The 19,978-nt window shown below is 45.9% G+C and overlaps 1 protein-coding gene across 4 annotated transcripts in view; it reads left to right on the forward strand.

Moving 5' to 3' along the window:
* The window catches only part of nlgn3a (neuroligin 3a), a 95,311-nt gene that overhangs the window by 71,442 nt on the left and 3,891 nt on the right, over window positions 1-19,978 (forward strand). For all 4 annotated transcript variants that reach the window (XM_061079785.1, XM_061079784.1, XM_061079786.1 and 1 more), the window contains one exon: window positions 11,924-12,713. In XM_061079785.1, the coding sequence (XP_060935768.1) occupies window positions 11,924-12,713 (790 nt within the window). The remainder of the gene's footprint in view (window positions 1-11,923; window positions 12,714-19,978) is intronic.

Raw genomic sequence — 19,978 nt, forward strand, 5'->3', positions numbered from 1 at the left:
CAAAGTCACAGTTAGCATGCCGAGTTCCATTTCCCTGTGCCGAGCCTTTGCCTGCCTTGAATACTCTCCTGGGACAATAGCACCCTCTGAGGAATTTTAAGAGTCCTCTATTTCCTTTTGCCCCCCCTCCCGCCCTCTCTCTCCCTTATCCTCCCATGACCTCCCCCTTTTTTACTCCCCCCCTCCCTCCCTCCCTCCCTCCGTCTGAGACACAATGAGGATAGATGTCGACGGCTTGGTTCATTCATATGTCTGTTTGTCTCGCTGAGATATATTTTCTAGTTTGTAGCGCGGATAAATGTGTAGTCAGCATGCTTTTGTGTCGGAGGAAGCAGAAATGACGGATCTCAGATTGATGAAGCCCTCGGTCAACACATTTTTAATCTTTATTACTAAAGTCAACATCTCAGCAGCTCGGTGTTCTTCCTTATTGAAATAAAAAAACTTGAGAATGGATTGATCCCAATTAGTTTCTGCAGCAGATCAATGCTGCGTCCGGATGGGCGGCACAAATAGCTCTTAATTGTTGGGATTTTCCAGTTGACTTGATTTGTTGCAGGAGCTATTCAGAGAGCTGCTGCTGCCAATGGAAGCGTTTTGTGAGGCAGGACATGTCATAACCCAATTGTCTCAACGTCCACTTACAGTAAGTGGTCACGGTGGCTAAAGAGCGTGCCACAGTAATTGACTCAATGGGAGTTTACAGTATGAAGCATGAGGCAGGGGAGGCAGGGGAGGCAGACATAGTGCTCTCCGGGGATGGGCTGCTGTGACAGTGCCGCTATCTCTCTGTACTGAGCCTCTCAGCATACAGGTCACTGGTACACAGGCACATATAGAAGCACACACACACACACACACACACACACACACACACTCAATACATCCACAAAGAGGGTACAGGGAGAGTGATTCCACAGTCAGGTGCAGGGATCACGTCGGCGGCGCCATCCCGCCCCACAACCCGAGATTCTCCCTCAATCTTTAATGTTTGCCCGAGAAGGAGGGCGAAGTCGAGGGCGACGCGTATCCATCCTATTTTTGTCCGCTGTTTGCATGGTGTGCCGCCTTGAATTAGACGGAGCTTGTGAAGCTTTTGGCTGCAGGGCTACTGGCACAATGGACAGAGAGCGGGGAACAGTGGTGTCAGACGCTGTGAGAGAGGAACAGGCCGGGTGACATAGGCACAGCTAGGAGAATATGTTTACGCTGTCGGAGCCCGTGCCCGGCCTGGCACGTTCATGCCTGGTACAATAGTTAATCAGCTCGGAAGCTGCTGCTGCTGCTGCTGCTGGTGTGACCACTGACCCTAAAAGGCAATCGGTAATAGGGGGGAGTCTTTCTAATAGGAAGAGCAATATAATTTCGAGTGGGGCGCAGGAATTACAACACATCAAGGGGAGTATTTTTTTTTTCTAACATCGCCTGTAGTTCTGCTTCATTAATGGTGGCTTAGATTAAAAGAGTTGTTGATGTTCTTGGTCAGAGAAAAAAAAGGTTGCTGCCTACTAGGTGCTCTGTGTGTGGTGCCTAATGAGCTTCCTCAATTATATGAGTGTGTGCGCGTGCATGTGTGTATGCACGCTGGTGTCATTTATATAGGTGGGTTGTGCAATGTACATATATATATTAGACATTGCCTATAGGTATATTCCGTGTAAGCTGGAGTGGGACTGAACTTCCCTCGAGAAACATTTGATATTTAGAGGATGCACATGTGCAGCTGAGCCAACATGTTTGTGCCCAGCGTGCACACAAGCACCACGCACATTGTTTGCCTTTGTGCGCGGGCTACAATCAGATGTAATCGGGGACATATCCTTTTCTCAGCCAGACTCAAAGGCTTGTAAGCTCGTGATCTGCTGCACTGGAAGACTATGAAAAGGGCTGGGGTAAGCAGTAAGCTTCCACCCACCTCCTGCCTTCAGCCGGGATGTGCGTATCCATCTCAGTTTCACCTCCCATACCCTTACAGCTCACAGCTAATTTGTTTCTGCAAGACTTAGGCACTCAGACTGAGGTCCCTCTCTCTCTCTCTCTCTCTCTCTCTCTCTCTCTCTCTCTCTCTCTCTCTCTCTCTCCCTCTCCCCATCGCTCGCTCCCTCCCTCCCTCCCTGTCACTCTTTCTCTCCGTCTTTGCTCTGAATCCCTCTGATTCCCCTCAGGGGGGTGTACACCCCTCGCGATAATTTGTCTGTCACAAATGCAACTGCGCCCTCTCTGTGGCTTTTCCTGGCCCAAAAATTAGTTTCAGCCATCCCATCTGGCTGTCAGAGGCAAGATGTCGCCAAGAATAGAAGCATCCCATCCTTCCACATGGCATGGCGTGATTGTCATATTTGTGTGTGACTTATATATTTGACCCGCCCATGCCAGACGTGTTTTACATCTGATTTGTACTTACGGAGCTTTGCTTCCTTGAAGTCAGCAGGCTCTTTGTCTCCGGCTGTCACTGCTCGCTGCATATATAAAAATGAAGCAAGCTCTGGGGCTGCTGTACAATGCAGATGGGGTGTAGAACATGGTGCATATATTTAGAAACAACAGGAGTCAGATGTTTCTCACTGTTACCACACAGCAGCCACTCGCACGGCTCTCCCATGCAAACCAGTTTGTGTGGGGGCTGGAAACACAAGTCACTTAATCTCAACACACTGATCTGGAATCTATTTGTGGACACAGCAGAGAAGAGGGAGGAAATCAGAAAACATCTCTAACAAGTTGTCTCATCTAATGAGATTAGCAGAGCTGCTTTCACAGTCATGACATGGAGATGCACACAGATAACCCTGTAATAACTCATTATTCTTCCCATTTCCACACCGACGCCTAGTCAAGGCTCGCTGACAGCGCGTGTTGTTGTTCTGCGCACACGGCTATCAGGCCAATCTAGGCACTGCAGCAGCGTGGAGAGAGACGGGTGAATTCCGCCTCGGATGCCACGGCACCAAAAAAGCTCCAGCGATAGAAGGACACTGAGATATCAGTCTCTGGCTTTCAGACACCGCAGCATTAGTGACACATGCATGAGTGCAAAGGGAGAAAATGCAGTGTGTGCCGGCTCTCTATGTTTCTCTTGGCTCGGTAGGGGAGGCTGCCAAGTGAGAAAAAAGGACAGAAATCAATTCAGTGTGGGCGCGTGCATGCATGTGTAGTCATGGGGATGCACAGTTAACGTCCCAAAAAAACCACGGGAAACCGCTGAATGATAAGCGAGTGCGGTAAAGGGCATTATCTTGCCCTAGTTTCAGTGCACGAAAGATCAATAATAACAATGTATCTCGTGCAAGATTCAGTTGTGAAAACAGATTTTTGGTCTTTCGCGGCACATGTGTGGAATTCATAAGAATTTTTTTGCATTCTGCAATTTTCTGATTTTATTTTGTAAATATTTGTAAATATGATATTGAAATTGATTTGGTACAGAAAAATAGTTGTTGCATAATTAATATTAATTCTATCATCGTCATCATGGCTGTCCTGTTTACTGGGAGATTTCATAGATTTTTTACGGGCTCATTTTGTCACAGCAGCTTATGCGTTCAAGTAGTTGTCAGGACAATTCTCTCACTCCTCTCACTGCCTCGGGGTCTTCATTCAGATCCCTATCCAGTATCATCACCTACGGTCGGCTGGAATATTCTCCAGTCTAATATCTCAATGACTGTTGCCCCCTCGACAGCCGAGCGTTATAATCACGCACAGCTTTGCTTTAGAATGTTTTTCACATAAAGATGCTAAAACCATTCCCGCTGTGTTTTGGTCACTGTACTGCAGTGCTCTGATGTTACATCATTAACAGATGTACTATTACCATTGTCTAATTGTTGTGGGTCCTCTAATATAATTATAGACTCATCTGCTAAATTGTGATATGGCAATTTTAAGGGTGTTGATTATGGTAATGACCAGATTTCACAAACAGGTGGTATGCATCAGTCTGAAAGGAGCAACAAGTTTGTTTAGTTTAAAGAGTATGGTGAAACCGGCTTGGTGGACTGATATCAACAATGCCGGTAGCAATGGGCAGTGTGTTTGTCCGGTGGTGCATGCTGGTCACAGCTTCTCTTTCTGAAACTCTAAAAGTGACCAGCAGAGATTGAGCAAGTAAAGACGTGCTGCTGGACTCAGAACCCTGAAGCTGCACCCCCGCTGCTGCACAAAGAGCCGTTCACATGTTTATTCAAAGTTTAGTTTGACCATAACAATAAACTTCGCCAAGATTGAAGCTGAAAAAGGGACTCAAGATATGCAAGCAGCACAGACAGACGAGATTTCTAAATGTAATCTCAACACACTGATCCGAAATCTATTTGTGGACACAGCAGAGAAGAGGGATTAAATGTATTGTACCTGTATTTAGACCAAAATTAGGAGGAACACATGTTTTTTTTTAATGAAGGTAAATCCACTGAGAGGAGGCAATTGTCTTTTTTAATCTTGATGTGTCAAATTCAACATCACAAACGCACAGTGGGGCTCCCTCACAACACGTCTCACCAAGTTAAGGCATCAGTTCCAATCAGAGCCAGAGCTGATCAGAACCTCTGTGTACTCCAGAGTCATTTGACCTGGGAGTGAATGCTGATTGAATCCCTTCTCATTGCTGACAAAAGCCAAATGTGTGTGGGTTTTTGGACCAGTGGGAAAGAGGCTTTAGAAAGATAATGCATGTATTGTGTGTCTTTTGTACAATTTTCCGGAAACATATAGTTTGTCTTTATCATTTCCCAAATGTCAGCCACAGAAAAGTGAGCCCACTCTCACCCGGTGGTTACTTCATCCATCAAACACTTTTCTAGCGATGGCAACGAACTTAAAACCTGCCCTAACCTTCAATTAAGTGTTATAAGACGGTTCTAAGTAGCTGAGTGGAAACAGGCCCATTTGTGCCTGCACGCGCTTCTGTCTGTGGGCACTATAACTGGATGAAATAGTATTTTAAAAATAAATAGCAGTGTTATCCTGCAGTGAGTGCCAGATCCAATTTGTAGTGTACCGGACAACACGAGACAGAAACACCACAAACTTGGATTTGAATTTACGGATCCATCTGCTTTGCAATTACAAACACGGCAATGTGAAAAGTCACAATGTAGTAAACCCCACCCACGCTCAATCCCAGGCTGAATTCAATTTGGGGAATTTGTCTGCAAATGCTGTTCGACTCAGGTGTGGTGTGTGTGTGCCTGTGGTTAGCAGCCAGATGGATGGTTTTCGAGCAGTAGTTGTCCGCCCCCCCCCCCCCCATGCTGTGCAGCAGTAAGCTGGAGGCTGACGTGCGTGTGATGATGAGGCCTGGAGTGTGTGGTATTGACCAGTGGATGTCACGTCGTGATTAGTAGGAGATACCGCACTCGCCGGGCCCAGCAGCACATTGATCCTGGAACCTGGGTACAGCCTGTCAATGGGGTCATTTCTATCCTCCTCTCCTCTCCCCTTCCTTCCCTTTTGCCTCCCGCTATTTCCTACCCTCTCCTTCACTCACACCTTCATCTTCCCTCTGCCTTCCTCTTGTCTCTCCTACTCCACCCTTCTTGTTTTTTTTTCTCCTCTGTTCTGCTTTCCCCTTCCCTCTCTCCTCCTCCCATCCACCCTCATGGATCAGACTCTTTATCTGGCCTAAGCCACAGCCGGCAGGCATGCAGGCGATCTCTACAGATGGCCGAGCAGAAGACCAACAGTTTCAAACAACATTACATTGGGCTGGCATGAAGCATGTCTCACACTGACGGATGAAAACACAGGCCTCTCAGACACTGCCACTATATGGACATTACAAAAGCCCACCGCTCTTCCTCTCAAATATTCCTACGATACCTCCCGGGATGTTCGAAAGACTCTTGTATAGAAATTAGGAAATTTGTGTGTCCTGATCCACGCTATACACAAAAGCCCTCTGTCTCCGGGAGGAAGATGCAGTTTCTTTGGCAGCCACCGCGTTGGATCATCTGTTATGAAATCAGTGCAGAGTAAATCTGGTTCAGAGGAAACATGTAAAGCTGCGGTAGCAAGAATAGTCACAGCCATAAAAGAATAAGAACACAAATCGTGCATGCAGTGAATTAATGAGTGAGTCTTTTTTTATGTCATGTTTCATTTTTATTGTTTAAGCAAACAAGTAGTTCAAGTCTTACTAGGATTAATGCTCTCTCACACACACACACACACACACACGTGCACACAGCATCCAGGCACTATGTTGCTGCCTTAATTTTTTTTGTGCTTTAACTTATAGTATCTCCCCGTAGCCAGAGGGAATCCAGTGTATTAGAAATCTGCGGCTTTCTAATTTTTTTATCGATACCTTCAGCGTTAATCGGTCTTGAAGCTGACAAGTTTGATGTTTGGGTTGAAATTTTAATGGAAGAGAAGAAATAATGTAGGTGTTGTTTCAGGGCTGCCAGACCAATGTGAAATTATCCATGGACTAATGCATGATCAGACCAGAGGCACTTGTGTTTAAGTGGATGCAGCCCGTGGTACTGTAGGCTGTAGTCATGGAGACAGCAGCTTTAACCCTGTGTTGTGTAGAGTGGCCATGGTTGTACAATTAGGCAAATGTTTTAAGTATTCATCTCACAGCCGGCTTTAAATATTTCAGATGGGAATAGCCTACTTCATATGTATTTTTACCTTTTAGGAAAAACTGTGGATTCATGGAAGCAGATGAGTCTTAAGAAAAAGAAGAAGAGAAAAAAAACTGCACAGAGAGAGCGAGAGAAAGAAAATAAGAGCCGGAGTGAAATGCAGCAAGAAAGAGGCATCGCAACATTTATTGAGTGTGTCCAACTGAGCGCTAGCCTGGTTTGACTGTAGATGCGGAGAAATGTCTGCAGCAGAGGGGGCTCGGCAGAGTCCACGGGTCTGTGGAGATTTGCTTACGGTGAGGAGATGGTGGAGGTAAGATGGCTCAGAGGATTCAGGCTCCGCTGAACGCAGGCTTATGTCTGATAATCAGCAGGGAGGGAATCAGCGTGGTCCCTCAGAAAAAAAGAGACAGGGGGGAGAGCGATGGATAGAGAGAGAGAGTGAGAGAGAGTGAGAGATAGGAAAACCAAGCAGGGGAAGGACTGAAGGCGAGGAAAAAGTAAGTACAAGATCTAGGAGGAGTTGTGGCAGGGAAAAGAAGAGAGAAGAAGACACGTCCCTGTGGCCACTTTACTTCTCTCTTGCGAGGTCTTTTATGCATACGAGAGGAATTTAGATAAGATTTGGCTGCTTTACATATTTTCATCTCTATTAGCTCTTAAAGTCATGTGGAATATTGTTAAGAAAATTAATTACCGACCTATAAAATGAGATTCAGTCGATCCAAAACTTTCAAGGTCATCTGATCGATGTCTCGTTAATGTCATCTTTAGTTATTTCTTTTTTTCATTTTTGGATGACATTGTTAAGGTTGTTGTAGTTTTTGCAGGGATGCTTTTTTTACAGTCGCATATATCTGAGGGCCAGACTGATAAAACTCACTGCTGATGCCTCAGTGGTTTTTGCCATCTGTCGCAGATTACAAAGTACACTCAATTATGGCGCTTACTGGCATCAACACCAACAGAACATCCTTGTCCATTAACAGTGACCTAACACTCACATGCCCATATTTGCCACGTAATACATTAGCAGTGATCCAAAGCTCAGCCATGTCATGTTACCCTCTCTCTCTCTGATTACAGTGAAGCAGCATTGGCTCGTTAATATCAGCAATTTATCCATATTGCCGTTGTCAAGTCGTGGCCTAAACCGATGTGTAGGGTTGAATTACAACGCAGAGTTCTATGCATGAGCTACGTATTGAAATAGTTGCCCTGCTGAGACGCAACATAAACATCATGTGTCTCGTTAACGTTACAGCTAACTCTGGTGGCAACTAGCATTGGGTATCGTTGAGTTTTACTTGAGACAGTTGATAAAACGGTTCAGATGGTCAAACTTCGGCCAGAACCGATAACACAAGCCCAAGAAAACTATTGAGGATAGGAACGTGTACTGGGAAAATTAAGTAACATATTAACTGTTACTGTGACATATAAACTAAAATTTTCTTAATGGAAATATAAAAATATAAATTAGTTCAAACTCACACTTTTACAATAAAAAAAATTGCCATTAATGTAGGCTGTACATGCTTATGGAGCCATGGAGACTGTATATTGTCATTACAGTTAAATTAAAAGCTTCTACATTATTGTATTTCCGTTAGGTTATATTTATAATGTTTTTTTTTACGTAAATTTGTTAAGATTTTTGCACTTATCTATATTTATATATTTAAGCCAAGTATACTTTAAACTGATGTTATTTCAATTTCCAATTAATCTAAATAACAAAAAAGCTATTCTCAAGGTTGACCACTTTCTTGTGCTCTTTAGTATCAGTTCTGGCACCGGTACCAGTTTAAAAGTATCAAACTTGAATCAGAAAAACCCAAACGATACCTAACACTACCTGCCTGTGGGGATGTAGGAGTGTGTGTTTGTGAATCTCAAACCCATCCGGTGGTTGTCACACCCCCAAGGTCAAGCTTCTTTTTTTTTTTCTCCCCCTCCATCAGCGGTAAATTATCACCACAGGCTACTCCACCAATCCAGGGCCTGAACCGCATGCCCATTTAACAGGTGTCTGGTGAGGGGGCAGCGCGGTCGAGGTCGTGAAAGCAGCGGCTGGAGGCGGCCGCAGGGCGACTCCACAGCATTTTAGCAGGAGCCCAATGAGTGATTACCTCAGAGCTCCAGTCATAATTCAGCGTGACCTCAATCTGCCAGCCACGTTATGCTTTGATGGATCTGCTTGCGGTTTTGGTGTCGAGTCCTCGCATGTCAAACACAGGCGGATAATGATTGGGCTATCTGTTGCCTTCACATAGTATAACATGCCAGATAGGAATGTGAGACACATGCCGATAGTGTTGCGTCACGCTCGTTCTCTTTAATCCGTCCGGGATATTGACTAACTTCACTACGAAGACGCTGAAGTCACAACAATGTCATAAGTGCTTAACCGCCATCGTGGTGATGCCAGTCATCTGTCGGCCTATTCATCACGGCCGCGGCTTATCAATCAAAGTCTCTTGCAAACACACATGGACACACACACACACACACATCCATGTTCACCTCCCAGTGTGGATAATTAGTGGATTCCCTCAGTGGGTGATGGAGCCGGTGCTCTTCTCTCCTCTCTCTCTGACCTTCCCCCAGCGAGCTTCCTACCAGAGTGGGGCTCATCAAACGTAGCTCGAATACATATTTATGGGTCCACTGACAGCTTGTGTGCGCTGGATTTATACGTTTCTCCACAAACAATAGTAAAAGCCCCAGTCACTCTTCCTGCCTTTCATCAACCAAAAGCTGGAGATAAATCAAGAGGAGTCAACCTGGCGGCGGCCTCCTCAGCAGCTGGAGCCATCTGCGGGCCGGGGTGACGGACACGCGGCCGAGCCGGGCGCCATTCGAGCCGCTCTCCGCAATTACGACAAACGGATTTGATATACATATGTCTGTCAAATTGCCCGGGCAATCACAGTAACTGCTCTGCTGGCAAACGTTCCTCCTACAGCAACTTTCTGATCAAAGGCATTTAGAGAGTGGCTGTGGCGCGGCCGGCGGGCATTGGGATTCAGGACCGGCCTCCCTGCACCATGACCGTTCTCCGTCTGCACAGCGCAATCCGAGTTGAGATGTGAAGAGAGGCAATAGCACTAAAGAGTGAGGGGAGGGAGGGCAAGAGGAGGAGAGGGGAGGGATGGGATGGGAGGATTAAGCCCCCCCGTCCCCTCCATCCCTGCGTCAGAGCGGCCATCTTTCATCTTGCCGCTGCCCCCTCTAATGCTTTCAAGTGCCTGGAAACCCTCGACATCTGCTCCCGCTCCCCGGGACTCTGCACAGGTCACTGTCCTGCAGGGGGCAGCGCCGGGGCAGGGCCGCAGAGAGCCCACAGTCCCACCACTGCGGAGAGGGAGGCACTCCATTCTGAAAACACTGAAAAACAAACACTTCGTCTCGCGCTGAGGTGAAAGTTAAAACTTGTATGCAGACAGCTACTTTCAGATACCAAGAAAAAAACGTTGATCAAATACACAAATTGTGGCTTATACCAGTAAACATGCTCGCCACAGAAAGATTTCACAGTTCACTCACCCAGACACATTAATTCTACTTACAACTTGCGAACAAATAAATGTAAATAGCTCTGTAAATAAACACTTCATCTTCTCCAAGAAGAAATAAGCCCCCCCACCGCCACTGATTAAGACTACCAAAGTGATATATCTAACACTTAACTCTGCTGTTTACCTCATAAACACAAAAGACTTCAACACGGCCGCCCACACTGATGCTGAAATATCACAAACTGAGACCGCGTGCCTGCGTGTTTCTCCGCTGCTCTTCAATGCAGAGTCATCTAATGACAATCTGTTTTGCTATCTTTTATGCGTGCCATTTGAGGAGCGTTTCACCCGCTGTGATTTTTCAATATCATGACTTCAGTGGAGTCCCCTGAACTGCGGCAGTGATGGTGCCGCGTGCAATAAAGCAGCATGGTCAAGTGCTGGGAGCTTTGCCTCTGATGCTCTCGGAGATTGGTAAAACAGCACTTGTGAACTGAAAAGCCACATCAGGTGGACGGATGAGAGGCGGCTGTCAGCGCAGAGACAGCGAGGCATTGGCGATGATGTGAGGAGGGCCCGGTCGAGACAGACGTGTCACCTTCACTTTACTGACTGTACGGAGGGATTGTTCCAAAGGGGACGGGATTCAATTATTCCTGAGGAAATCATGTTTGTTATTTGGGATCTGGTTCCTCGTGGTGAAAAAGTCATTTTAGATTTCTTTCATATTGCTCTGCAGCTGAAATGTAATTTAATTTGTGAAAGCCCCCCACCATCTCACTTGTAGACGTGTTCTCCACACACACACGCACACACACACACACACACACCTAGATCCGCACGGCCTGTTGACTCTTTGTGCAACATGTGTCTATTTCCGTGCATCTCAAACAGGAAACCTTGGTGTACTGATGAGCTCGGATATATTCATTGTGTGGCGCCGTGTCCCATTGTATTGCCGGGAGAAAGTGTGCAGCCTCCATTCCCTCTGCAAATGTAGGGAGTAGGAGTCGAGCTTTATTTATAGCAATCCACCCACAAACTCCTTTAAAATTTAGTGATCTTTCAGGTACACACAAAAAAAGACTTAACTTACACGCGGCATAACTGATGCAGAGATGCTCCCTGTGTGTGTGTGTGTGTGTGTGTGTGTGTGTGTGTGTGTGTGTGTGTGTGTGTGTCTGTGTGTCTGTGTGTGTAATGACTGCAGAAAAGGAGCATCTGTGTCTATAATTGCAGTGTTTCAGGTTCATCCAATTACGGCTACCTTGAAAAGCACATTAACAGGAGGAGGACATGGCCACGCAGGGTTCGTATACTCAAGAACACTTATCTCGGACTCTTTCTGCATTTAAGACGAGGGAATGAATCCATGTTTGGTTTGGCAGTGTCAAGTTTGCCAGTTTTCCTGCGTCCACTATTTGCAGAGAACCTTACAGAGCCACATTGGCAGCATCTGCTCCATACAAACACACAGGGACTATTACAGAGTGAGCATATAGAGATGGATGGAAGAAGGGAAAATGACAGACAGCAAGCTTATTCCCTTCTCTGTCTGCGAGCTGTCTGTGAGACCAGGCCATCTGCACATTCATTATCACAGCCATGATTCCATTATTGTTCTGTGTGGCAACAAGGACTTGTTCTGTCTGGCCTTTGTTATTCTTATCAGCTGTGGAGCTGACAGCCCCCTTTTGATCATGGCAGCAGCAAAATTAACAACTCTCATCTAGTAGCACATGACGAAATTATCTCCCATAGGATGGTGACACTAAACATCCTCCTGTCTCCTCCTCTTGTGTCCTTGTGCAGGTCTGTTCCACAGGGCCATCATTCAGAGTGGGTCAGCCCTCTCCAGCTGGGCGGTGAACTATCAGCCGGTCAAGTATTCGCGTCTCCTGTCGGAGAAGGTGGGCTGTAACGTCCTGGATACCTTGGACATGGTGGACTGTCTGAGGAAGAAGAGCTCCAGGGAGCTGGTGGAGCAGGATATACAGCCAGCGAGGTACCACGTGGCCTTTGGACCGGTAATCGACGGTGATGTTATCCCGGATGACCCCGAGATCCTGATGGAGCAGGGCGAGTTCCTCAACTACGACATCATGCTGGGGGTGAACCAGGGCGAAGGGCTGCGCTTCGTGGAGAACGTGGTGGACTCGGAGGACGGCGTGTCCGGGAATGACTTTGATTTCTCCATCTCAGACTTTGTGGACAGTCTGTACGGGTACCCGGAGGGCAAGGACACCCTGAGGGAGACCATTAAGTTCATGTACACGGACTGGGCCGACAGGGACAATCCAGAGACCAGGCGCAAGACGCTGGTGGCTCTCTTCACCGATCACCAGTGGGTGGAGCCGTCGGTGGTGACGGCTGATCTCCACGCTCGCTACGGCTCTCCCACCTACTTCTACGCCTTCTACCACCACTGCCAGAGCCTGATGAAGCCGGCCTGGTCGGACGCCGCCCACGGGGACGAAGTGCCCTATGTCTTTGGAATTCCTATGATTGGTCCCACTGACCTTTTCCCCTGTAACTTTTCAAAGAACGATGTCATGCTCAGTGCTGTGGTGATGACCTACTGGACCAACTTTGCCAAGACTGGGTGAGTAAATGACAACATCTTACTGTTCATCAATTATACAATCAGTTGTTAGAAATGTATCATCAGGATCATTCAGATGTCCTGTGATATTCCAATTGATATTCCTATTTTATTTTTCAACCTTATTATGATTAATAGAATTGACGGTAAAGGGCTGCAACACCAACAGACATAACCAGCACGTACATTTGCATTGCACCTTTAAGCATTTCGGGATTGACAGAGAGGAGATTTAGTTCAGTTTTTTGTAAATAAGAGGCAATCGAGTTGGAAGCTGTGTAAATCAGGAGGGCGAGAAGATGTCTTTCATCACCCACAATGATTCTTGCCCTATTGGTGACTCTGAAAATACATATAATTCTCGGTCATTTAAATCCCCGTTGTTTGTTGTTGTTTATTTAACAAACTGAAGAGACAGTTGCTATGAAATATCTATATAGACAGACGACACCTTCCAGAAATGAAGCCAAACTATGCAGAACACACATGCTGACATCATGCTCATTTAAATTTTTTGGTTTGCTACAGTTATCTTACCACTCTTAATTATTAAACTACATTAAAAAAACTGATAGCAGTACTAATTGATCCAGGATCTCAGGAGTTCTGACCAATCAGGAACTGGTACCAATGTATAACTAAAAATCTTGAATAGAATTAGACAGGTGTTTGTATCATGGATTTAATACTAGTAACAACAAATATAACATTGTAAAATGATTGACAGCATATACTAATAATACTACTATTATTTAAACAATATAAATAGTATTTGTATTCTTAGTAGAACCATCACTAAGTTAATAGTAACATAGAAACATCCTATGTCAGTCCTAGTGAAGGTATTTCAGTGCTACAGGAAAGAAGCTGCAGGTAAAAGGTCCTACAATGGATTGTACGGGCCAGAAAAGTAATTTTTCAACACAGACCTTTTTTTCAGAGGTGTTTTTTTCTTGGCTTTCTGGGTCTCAGTCTGAAAATTTGGGACATATTGAATCTGAGCAAGATTAAATGTTCCTCCAGAATGTGTGCTGTGCTATTTGTGCTTGGCTGAGTGTTTGGGTTGAGCATGTGTGCATGACTGTCTGCCTTTCTGTGCACTCGTGTGTGTGTGTGTGTGTGTGTGTGTGTGTGTGTGTGTGTGTGTGTGTGTGTGTGTGTGTGTGTGTGTGTGTGTGTGTGTGTGTGTTTGGCTGGAAATACTATCTATGCTCTATTATACCGAGGCCCAAAAGACACAGAGTTTTATCTGGGAGCCATATCACACTCTTGCCCTCAGCGGTATCGATAGCCTGAACCCAGTCGATCACTCGTACCCTGGGTGACTTCGCTCCCCACCGTGCTCAATTTCACCCCCACCCGTCACAAAGTCTGCCCATTTTGTATGACGACTAGTAATCATTTCTAACAACTGAAATTTGATTTGGCAATCCCTGTTACCAGAGCGGTATTGATCCCATCCTGAAAGGGATGCCATCTGAAATCTTGTTCGTTTTTTTTTATCTGTCTCTAAATCATCTGCTGTCCAATCAGGTGGCATTTACATCCAGTTGTCTGGCTGATAGGGTGAGCCCAAGGCCGCCGCCGCCGCCTCTGCTAGATTCTTGAACTGCTAATGGCAGTCTTGTGCAGATGGACTGATGTCGGCTGTTTTGTCTCCTCAAGGAAAAGCACAGAGGTCCATCAGTGATGCTCGGACTAAACAGCTGTCTCCTCAGGCTGGCGGCCATGTTGTGTCAACACATACAAAGCTGCAATTTGTAGAGCAGATGGAATTCGTCAACTTCTTCTTCTGAGAATATTATTAGCTATTATAATAAGAGAATGTGTTTAATTTTAATTAAAAAAACACTTGAGGCCTGAAAGTAATAATGCCCAGTGCTCAGCTACAGAGCTCCTCTGAACTCAGAGCCTGCCACGTCAATGAAATTAATTTGATGGACGATGACATGAGACAGTTCGCATCTTAGTACTGTTGTCAGTGAGATTTCTGTAACTGTGATCCCTCTTTTACACCAAAATTAGTTCAAACGTGGGTCAACCCGCTAATGAAGAATTTAGTTCTTCCCCATTAACAGTCGATGAAGTTGCTTTTCTTTTCTTTTTGTTTATCCTTGTGTTATTTTCCTGATGTTCAACATCTCAAACACACCAGTGAAGCTCTCTCTCCCCTCGCTGTCTTGCCAGTTTTGCATATGCACGACACAAAGAAAAAAATACCGTCGCACTTTGTTCCCAAGATCTAAAAAGTACAGAAACGTTCATCGCTATTTACGTGCCCAGGCCTGGAAGTTCAATGTGCATCATAACAACGTGCAGGAAAAGGTGCAGCGTCTAGACTCCAAAAATAAAGAAGAGGAAATTAGCGTGTTCACGAGGGCGTCATGTTTCCATCACTGCCAATACATATATATTACATAACATGGTAATCACAGTCAGAAGCAGAGACCAAACTAAGTAGCGCTGCTGGCCATGTTAGTTCTGTAGATTTCTGCACCACAGATGATCCTGATTCGAGTGGGGGGGGGGGGGTAGCTGGGTGGATAAACAGGACATGGATCTGTGTTTGCCACTCCATAGTGTGTCGCCTTGGCCTAACTCCAGACAAGGCGATTACTGGCACACCACAATTAGGCACTCAGATGGTAAAGAGCCTGGGATTAGATCCCAGGATAATAGGAAAACTCGGCATGCTGGTAATTGTACTCCAGCTCACGTAAAGGAATCTACCATAAACTGTCCAAAGGGGGGGATTCTAAAGTTCATCCGCCTCATTCCGACCGACCGAAGGGAAATAAACGTCTCTTCGTCCGACACCACCCAGGCCAGTCTGGCTCTAGAGGACGTCCTCTTAATTAAAACCCAGTTGAATTCCCTCTGCCTCTGTTGCCCTTCCAACAGCCATCCTCCCTATATCTCTTGCCCCCCCCCCCCCCGCCCTTCCAGATGTTGAATAAACTGAGCTGACCCAGATTGCACTTCCATGGCCTCATCCTTAAATCGTTGTAGAAACATGTGTGACACGATGTTGAGACACTTGGGCTCCATGTCAACAGTGAGTATCATAGTAGCCGCCCCCCCCCCCCCCCCCCAAAAGCTCTTCCTGTCCCTGGCTCTCATGTGTCATCTTTACAGGGCAAATCCCTGCCTGTGTGTTTTTTTTTTTCCTCCATCAGTGTCAGTGAAGCATAAAAGCATACAGTGAGTGCACGCTGTCAAATCTTCTTAGTGTGTGAGTGTGTGTGTGTGCACGTGCATATGTGTGTGTTTACACCATGAAGCTGTTCTTTCCTGAGCGTGAGGGATGTTTCAGAAGCCGGGGATTTACTCAGCTCAGAGTTCTTTTTCTGGCTGCGACATTTGTTTTACTATTGACAGGCAAAAATTGGCCCACGCTTTATTGCCACGACAACAACTTCTCCCTCTGCACGGTTTCGCCGAAACTTTTGTCCACACGCTGCGACTTCCACACCCTCTCGCACACAAATGCAAGCACAGCAACACGGCTGTACACAAAAAAAAAACATAGGGAGAGCACCTCGGAATAGACAGGATGATGAAAAGCTCAGAAAAGATCAATCGTTGCGTATCATTAGTGTTTTGAATGTGTTGCGCCATCTCTCCACTTGGTGTGTGTTTTTCCCGCCTGCTGGCTGGTGCTCGTTTCCCCTGTAATGTGTGTGAACAGCGCCACACGCTGTGCAGGGAAGCAGGGACCTGTTTTTAAAGATTGCAGCAGTCATGTGCTGGATTTTTACTCCGTCCTCCTCTCTCACTCGTTATTCTAATCACCTTGTGTCGCACCGCCCCTTTTTTCTTAACGTTTCCGATTCTATCCGTTCTTCAGATTTTGCACGTTGCTAGCACGCACGCTAGCATTTGTATTGCAATCACAGGATGAGTTCAGATTGGCGGTATTGATTGCTTTCTCTTTAGAGACAACAGCTGTCAACCGATACAAATGCAGAGGGAAGTAGCTACAGTGCATCTGTTGTGACGTTTAACAGACAACACTTCGATTTAAAAAGCTGCTTGTTGATTTTTTTCCCTCCTCTGAAGAGTTAACGACAAGCACACATCAACCGCTTCCCCCATCTGACCTCATTCACGCACGGCCTCAGCCTTTTCTTTTACCCCAGCTGTCTGCAAGTTACATCACTCGTCCCTGATCCCCCCCCCCCCTCTCTCTCCCTTGTCCTTTCTCCAGATTATCCCCCCACCACTTCCCTTTTGCTTCCTTGGTTAGGGCCAACTCAACCTGCACCAGGAGTCTGGGTAACACTCGGCATTGTGGGACGGCACGGCCCACAAACAGCCACATACCTACTCCATTAAATAGGCACTCACTTGATAGGAGATTTGTAGCCAATATCCTGATTTGCATTAGAGAAGGTAAGGAAGTGGTGTGGCTTGTTAAGGGGCCTGGGTGCCATTGATCGGTGTCCTCACTGTGCGCTGAATGTAATGAGGAGGACAGCGGGGGGGGGGGGGGGGGGGGGGGGGAGGTGAAGAGGAGGTAGATCTGCGAGTGGTCGACAATATGGAAGTGCTTGTCATATTATAACTGCGGTTAATACGGATAATATTAATGTTAAGTAATCAACAATAGCAATTTAGAAGCGGCAGAAAGCTGCTAATTGGTTATAAGAGAGTGTGTGGGTATGTGTGCGTGTGTGTGTGTGGTGGTGGTGGTTGTTAGAGGAGGGGGAAGGTGTTTTTTTTGCTGCCACTCATCTAATCAAACAAATCAATAGCATCCATAATAAGGAGTGGTCAGAGAGCCGTGTCCTCCAACACTTCTGCACGCCCCAAAGTCACAGCGCCTCGCCCTGCATCATTTAGCCCGCTGAACCCAAGGCTGCCATTAAATATGAGCCACGCATCACTCAGCCCTCTGTCCCAGCATGCAGCCACATGAAGGGTAAAAGAGCACAGCCCGACAATGTGCCCAGTCAGTGCTGGAGTCGCCCTCTGTACAACGTGCAAAGATAAAAAGCCACAAACAGAATTGGCGTGAGTGGGTTTATTAACAATTTACACGGAATGTAAGGAGAAGCAGTTTGGAAGTGTCTGTTGGAGTGGAAATCACAATTAGCTGCTCACTTTGTGTTACCTGGTAAGTACATAAATAACTGCAGGGGATGAAGTTGTTACACAACAGTAGCAGGAGTCAATGAAAAAAACTGGCTGCAACTTCACCCACTTTAGCAGCTTAGCGAAATGAGCATCAGTGGATCGCTGAATAAATGCGTGGCTCCTTGTTTTATGTAGAGAAAACTCTCCTCGGATGAGTATCCAGAGACCTTGAGTGTAGGGAAAATAGATTCTCGTCTCCAGCCTAAGGGCACCTATACGTGTCTTCTTGGATTTGGTGATGGCTAGGTCTATGATCATTCAAGCGCTTCAAATTACATCAGGATGAAAAGGGGAAGGAGGTACATGGAAAAAGAAAAAAAAGAAAGAATATGATTATCATTCTTCCCCCTTATCTACCTTTTACATCGGTGCTTGCAGATAAGGCTTGGAATAGGTAATGAGCTCAGGCCGTGTTCTGCCACATGTGTAGGTATAGAGCCGAGAGTCGTGACTGTCATCCGAGAGGAGCAGCGATTTAAAGGAGAGCCGAAAAAAGAAGAGGGGGTTTTATTCTTAATTCTCTCTTGGAGAGGCTCGTCATCATCGCCGAGCGTCGTGTACGGCTTTGTGAAATGTGACATGTCTTGGATTCGAGTGCTGCACTTGTGGTGCCCCGGAGGTCATCACGCCACGGTGCGTCATAAAAACAAGAACACACAAACACATGCAGGTGCACAAAGACCCCGAGATGAAGTGCGCGCACACACATAAATACAAACACCCAGTCGATGAGAGGAACAAGCACATGGGAGCACTTAAACACGCGTGGCAGGCCAAGGTTAGCAGGGGTCAGCGGGTCATCATGAGAGGAGGGGAGGGGGGGGGGCGAGGAGGAGATGAAGGCGATGGTTTATAGCGGCACAGCCATATGAACACATCAGAGGAAATCTGAAAGGCCATTAAAACGCCTGCTTTTATGGGTGTAATAATCCCTCTCCTCTGCCTGGGAGTCCAGCCACAGCTCCAATGACCATCCGGATTAAGTGGGAGGTCTGACAGGAGGCGAGCTATCAGCTAATGCACGGGAGGCTCCGAGAACCCAGCAGGACCACAGACATCACCTTATGCCAGAGAGCCGTTCATACAAGTCACAGAGAAGGCGTTTGCTGTAGAGCTGAACACATACAGTATAGTGAGCTCGGGAACTGTTTGGACAACGACGGGAACTGTTTTTAAATATTTGAATTTGAAATGATACGATGAGCCTGAGGTCTGAGTGTCATTTGAGGATTTGAACAGACATCAAGCAAACATGCAAAGCAGTTCAGCCTTTTTTGTACACGTCACGGTTTTCTGACACGATAAGATAATATGTAATATGTGTTTTTTCTGACTATTGGTACAGAAGCTAATTGTCAAATAAACCTTACCTCCCGTTTAAGACTGTTGTTTTTCAGCAGTGATTCATTGGAGCAGACTTTGTCATTAAAGGTTTTCATATACAAACTAATTGGAGCACAGAGCCAAAAGAAAAGTTCACTGTTCACACACTAATGGTGCATTGTTCCCTTAATCCATTATACAAATTAATTGTTTACAGTACATAATACATACTAATCATCATAGTGTAGATTTAGCAGATACTATTGTACTATTGTAGGATGGAAATATTCAATAATTTTGACACTTCCTCAGTCAAACTTTGCAGCCTTTGAACATCACTGACCATAATCCTTCATCCTACTGCAGCTGGTTCCCCACATAGTGTTCACCAGCAGCACATTCACCAAGCTGCTGTACTTGCCATGAACTCTGAAATGGGTTTGCATGTTTGTATGAGAGGCAGTGAGACGTGTCCCTGCGTCGTGACGCTGAGCAGCTTAGTGTGTCGAACATGTAGGAATATTGCATGTGCGGAGGAGTGAAGAAAAAGAAATACAGCCCATGATGTAACAACTGTATATTACTACTACTATCATAATAATTACATGCATTAGAACACAATGTAATAGTAACTATTATGCAGCAATGATGGGTGACGGCAGACCGGTCCATCATAGAGCGAGGGAGGAAATTAGTCCCCAATGTGTGTGTGTGTGTTCTTTAGTTGTGTTCATCCAAGTGTATGTGTCTATGAAAAAAGGAAAACAATTAATACTATCACTACCATCACCACCAACAATATTATA

This window comes from Limanda limanda, chromosome 10 (assembly GCF_963576545.1).
Source record: "Limanda limanda chromosome 10, fLimLim1.1, whole genome shotgun sequence".
Lineage (NCBI taxonomy): Eukaryota > Metazoa > Chordata > Actinopteri > Pleuronectiformes > Pleuronectidae > Limanda > Limanda limanda.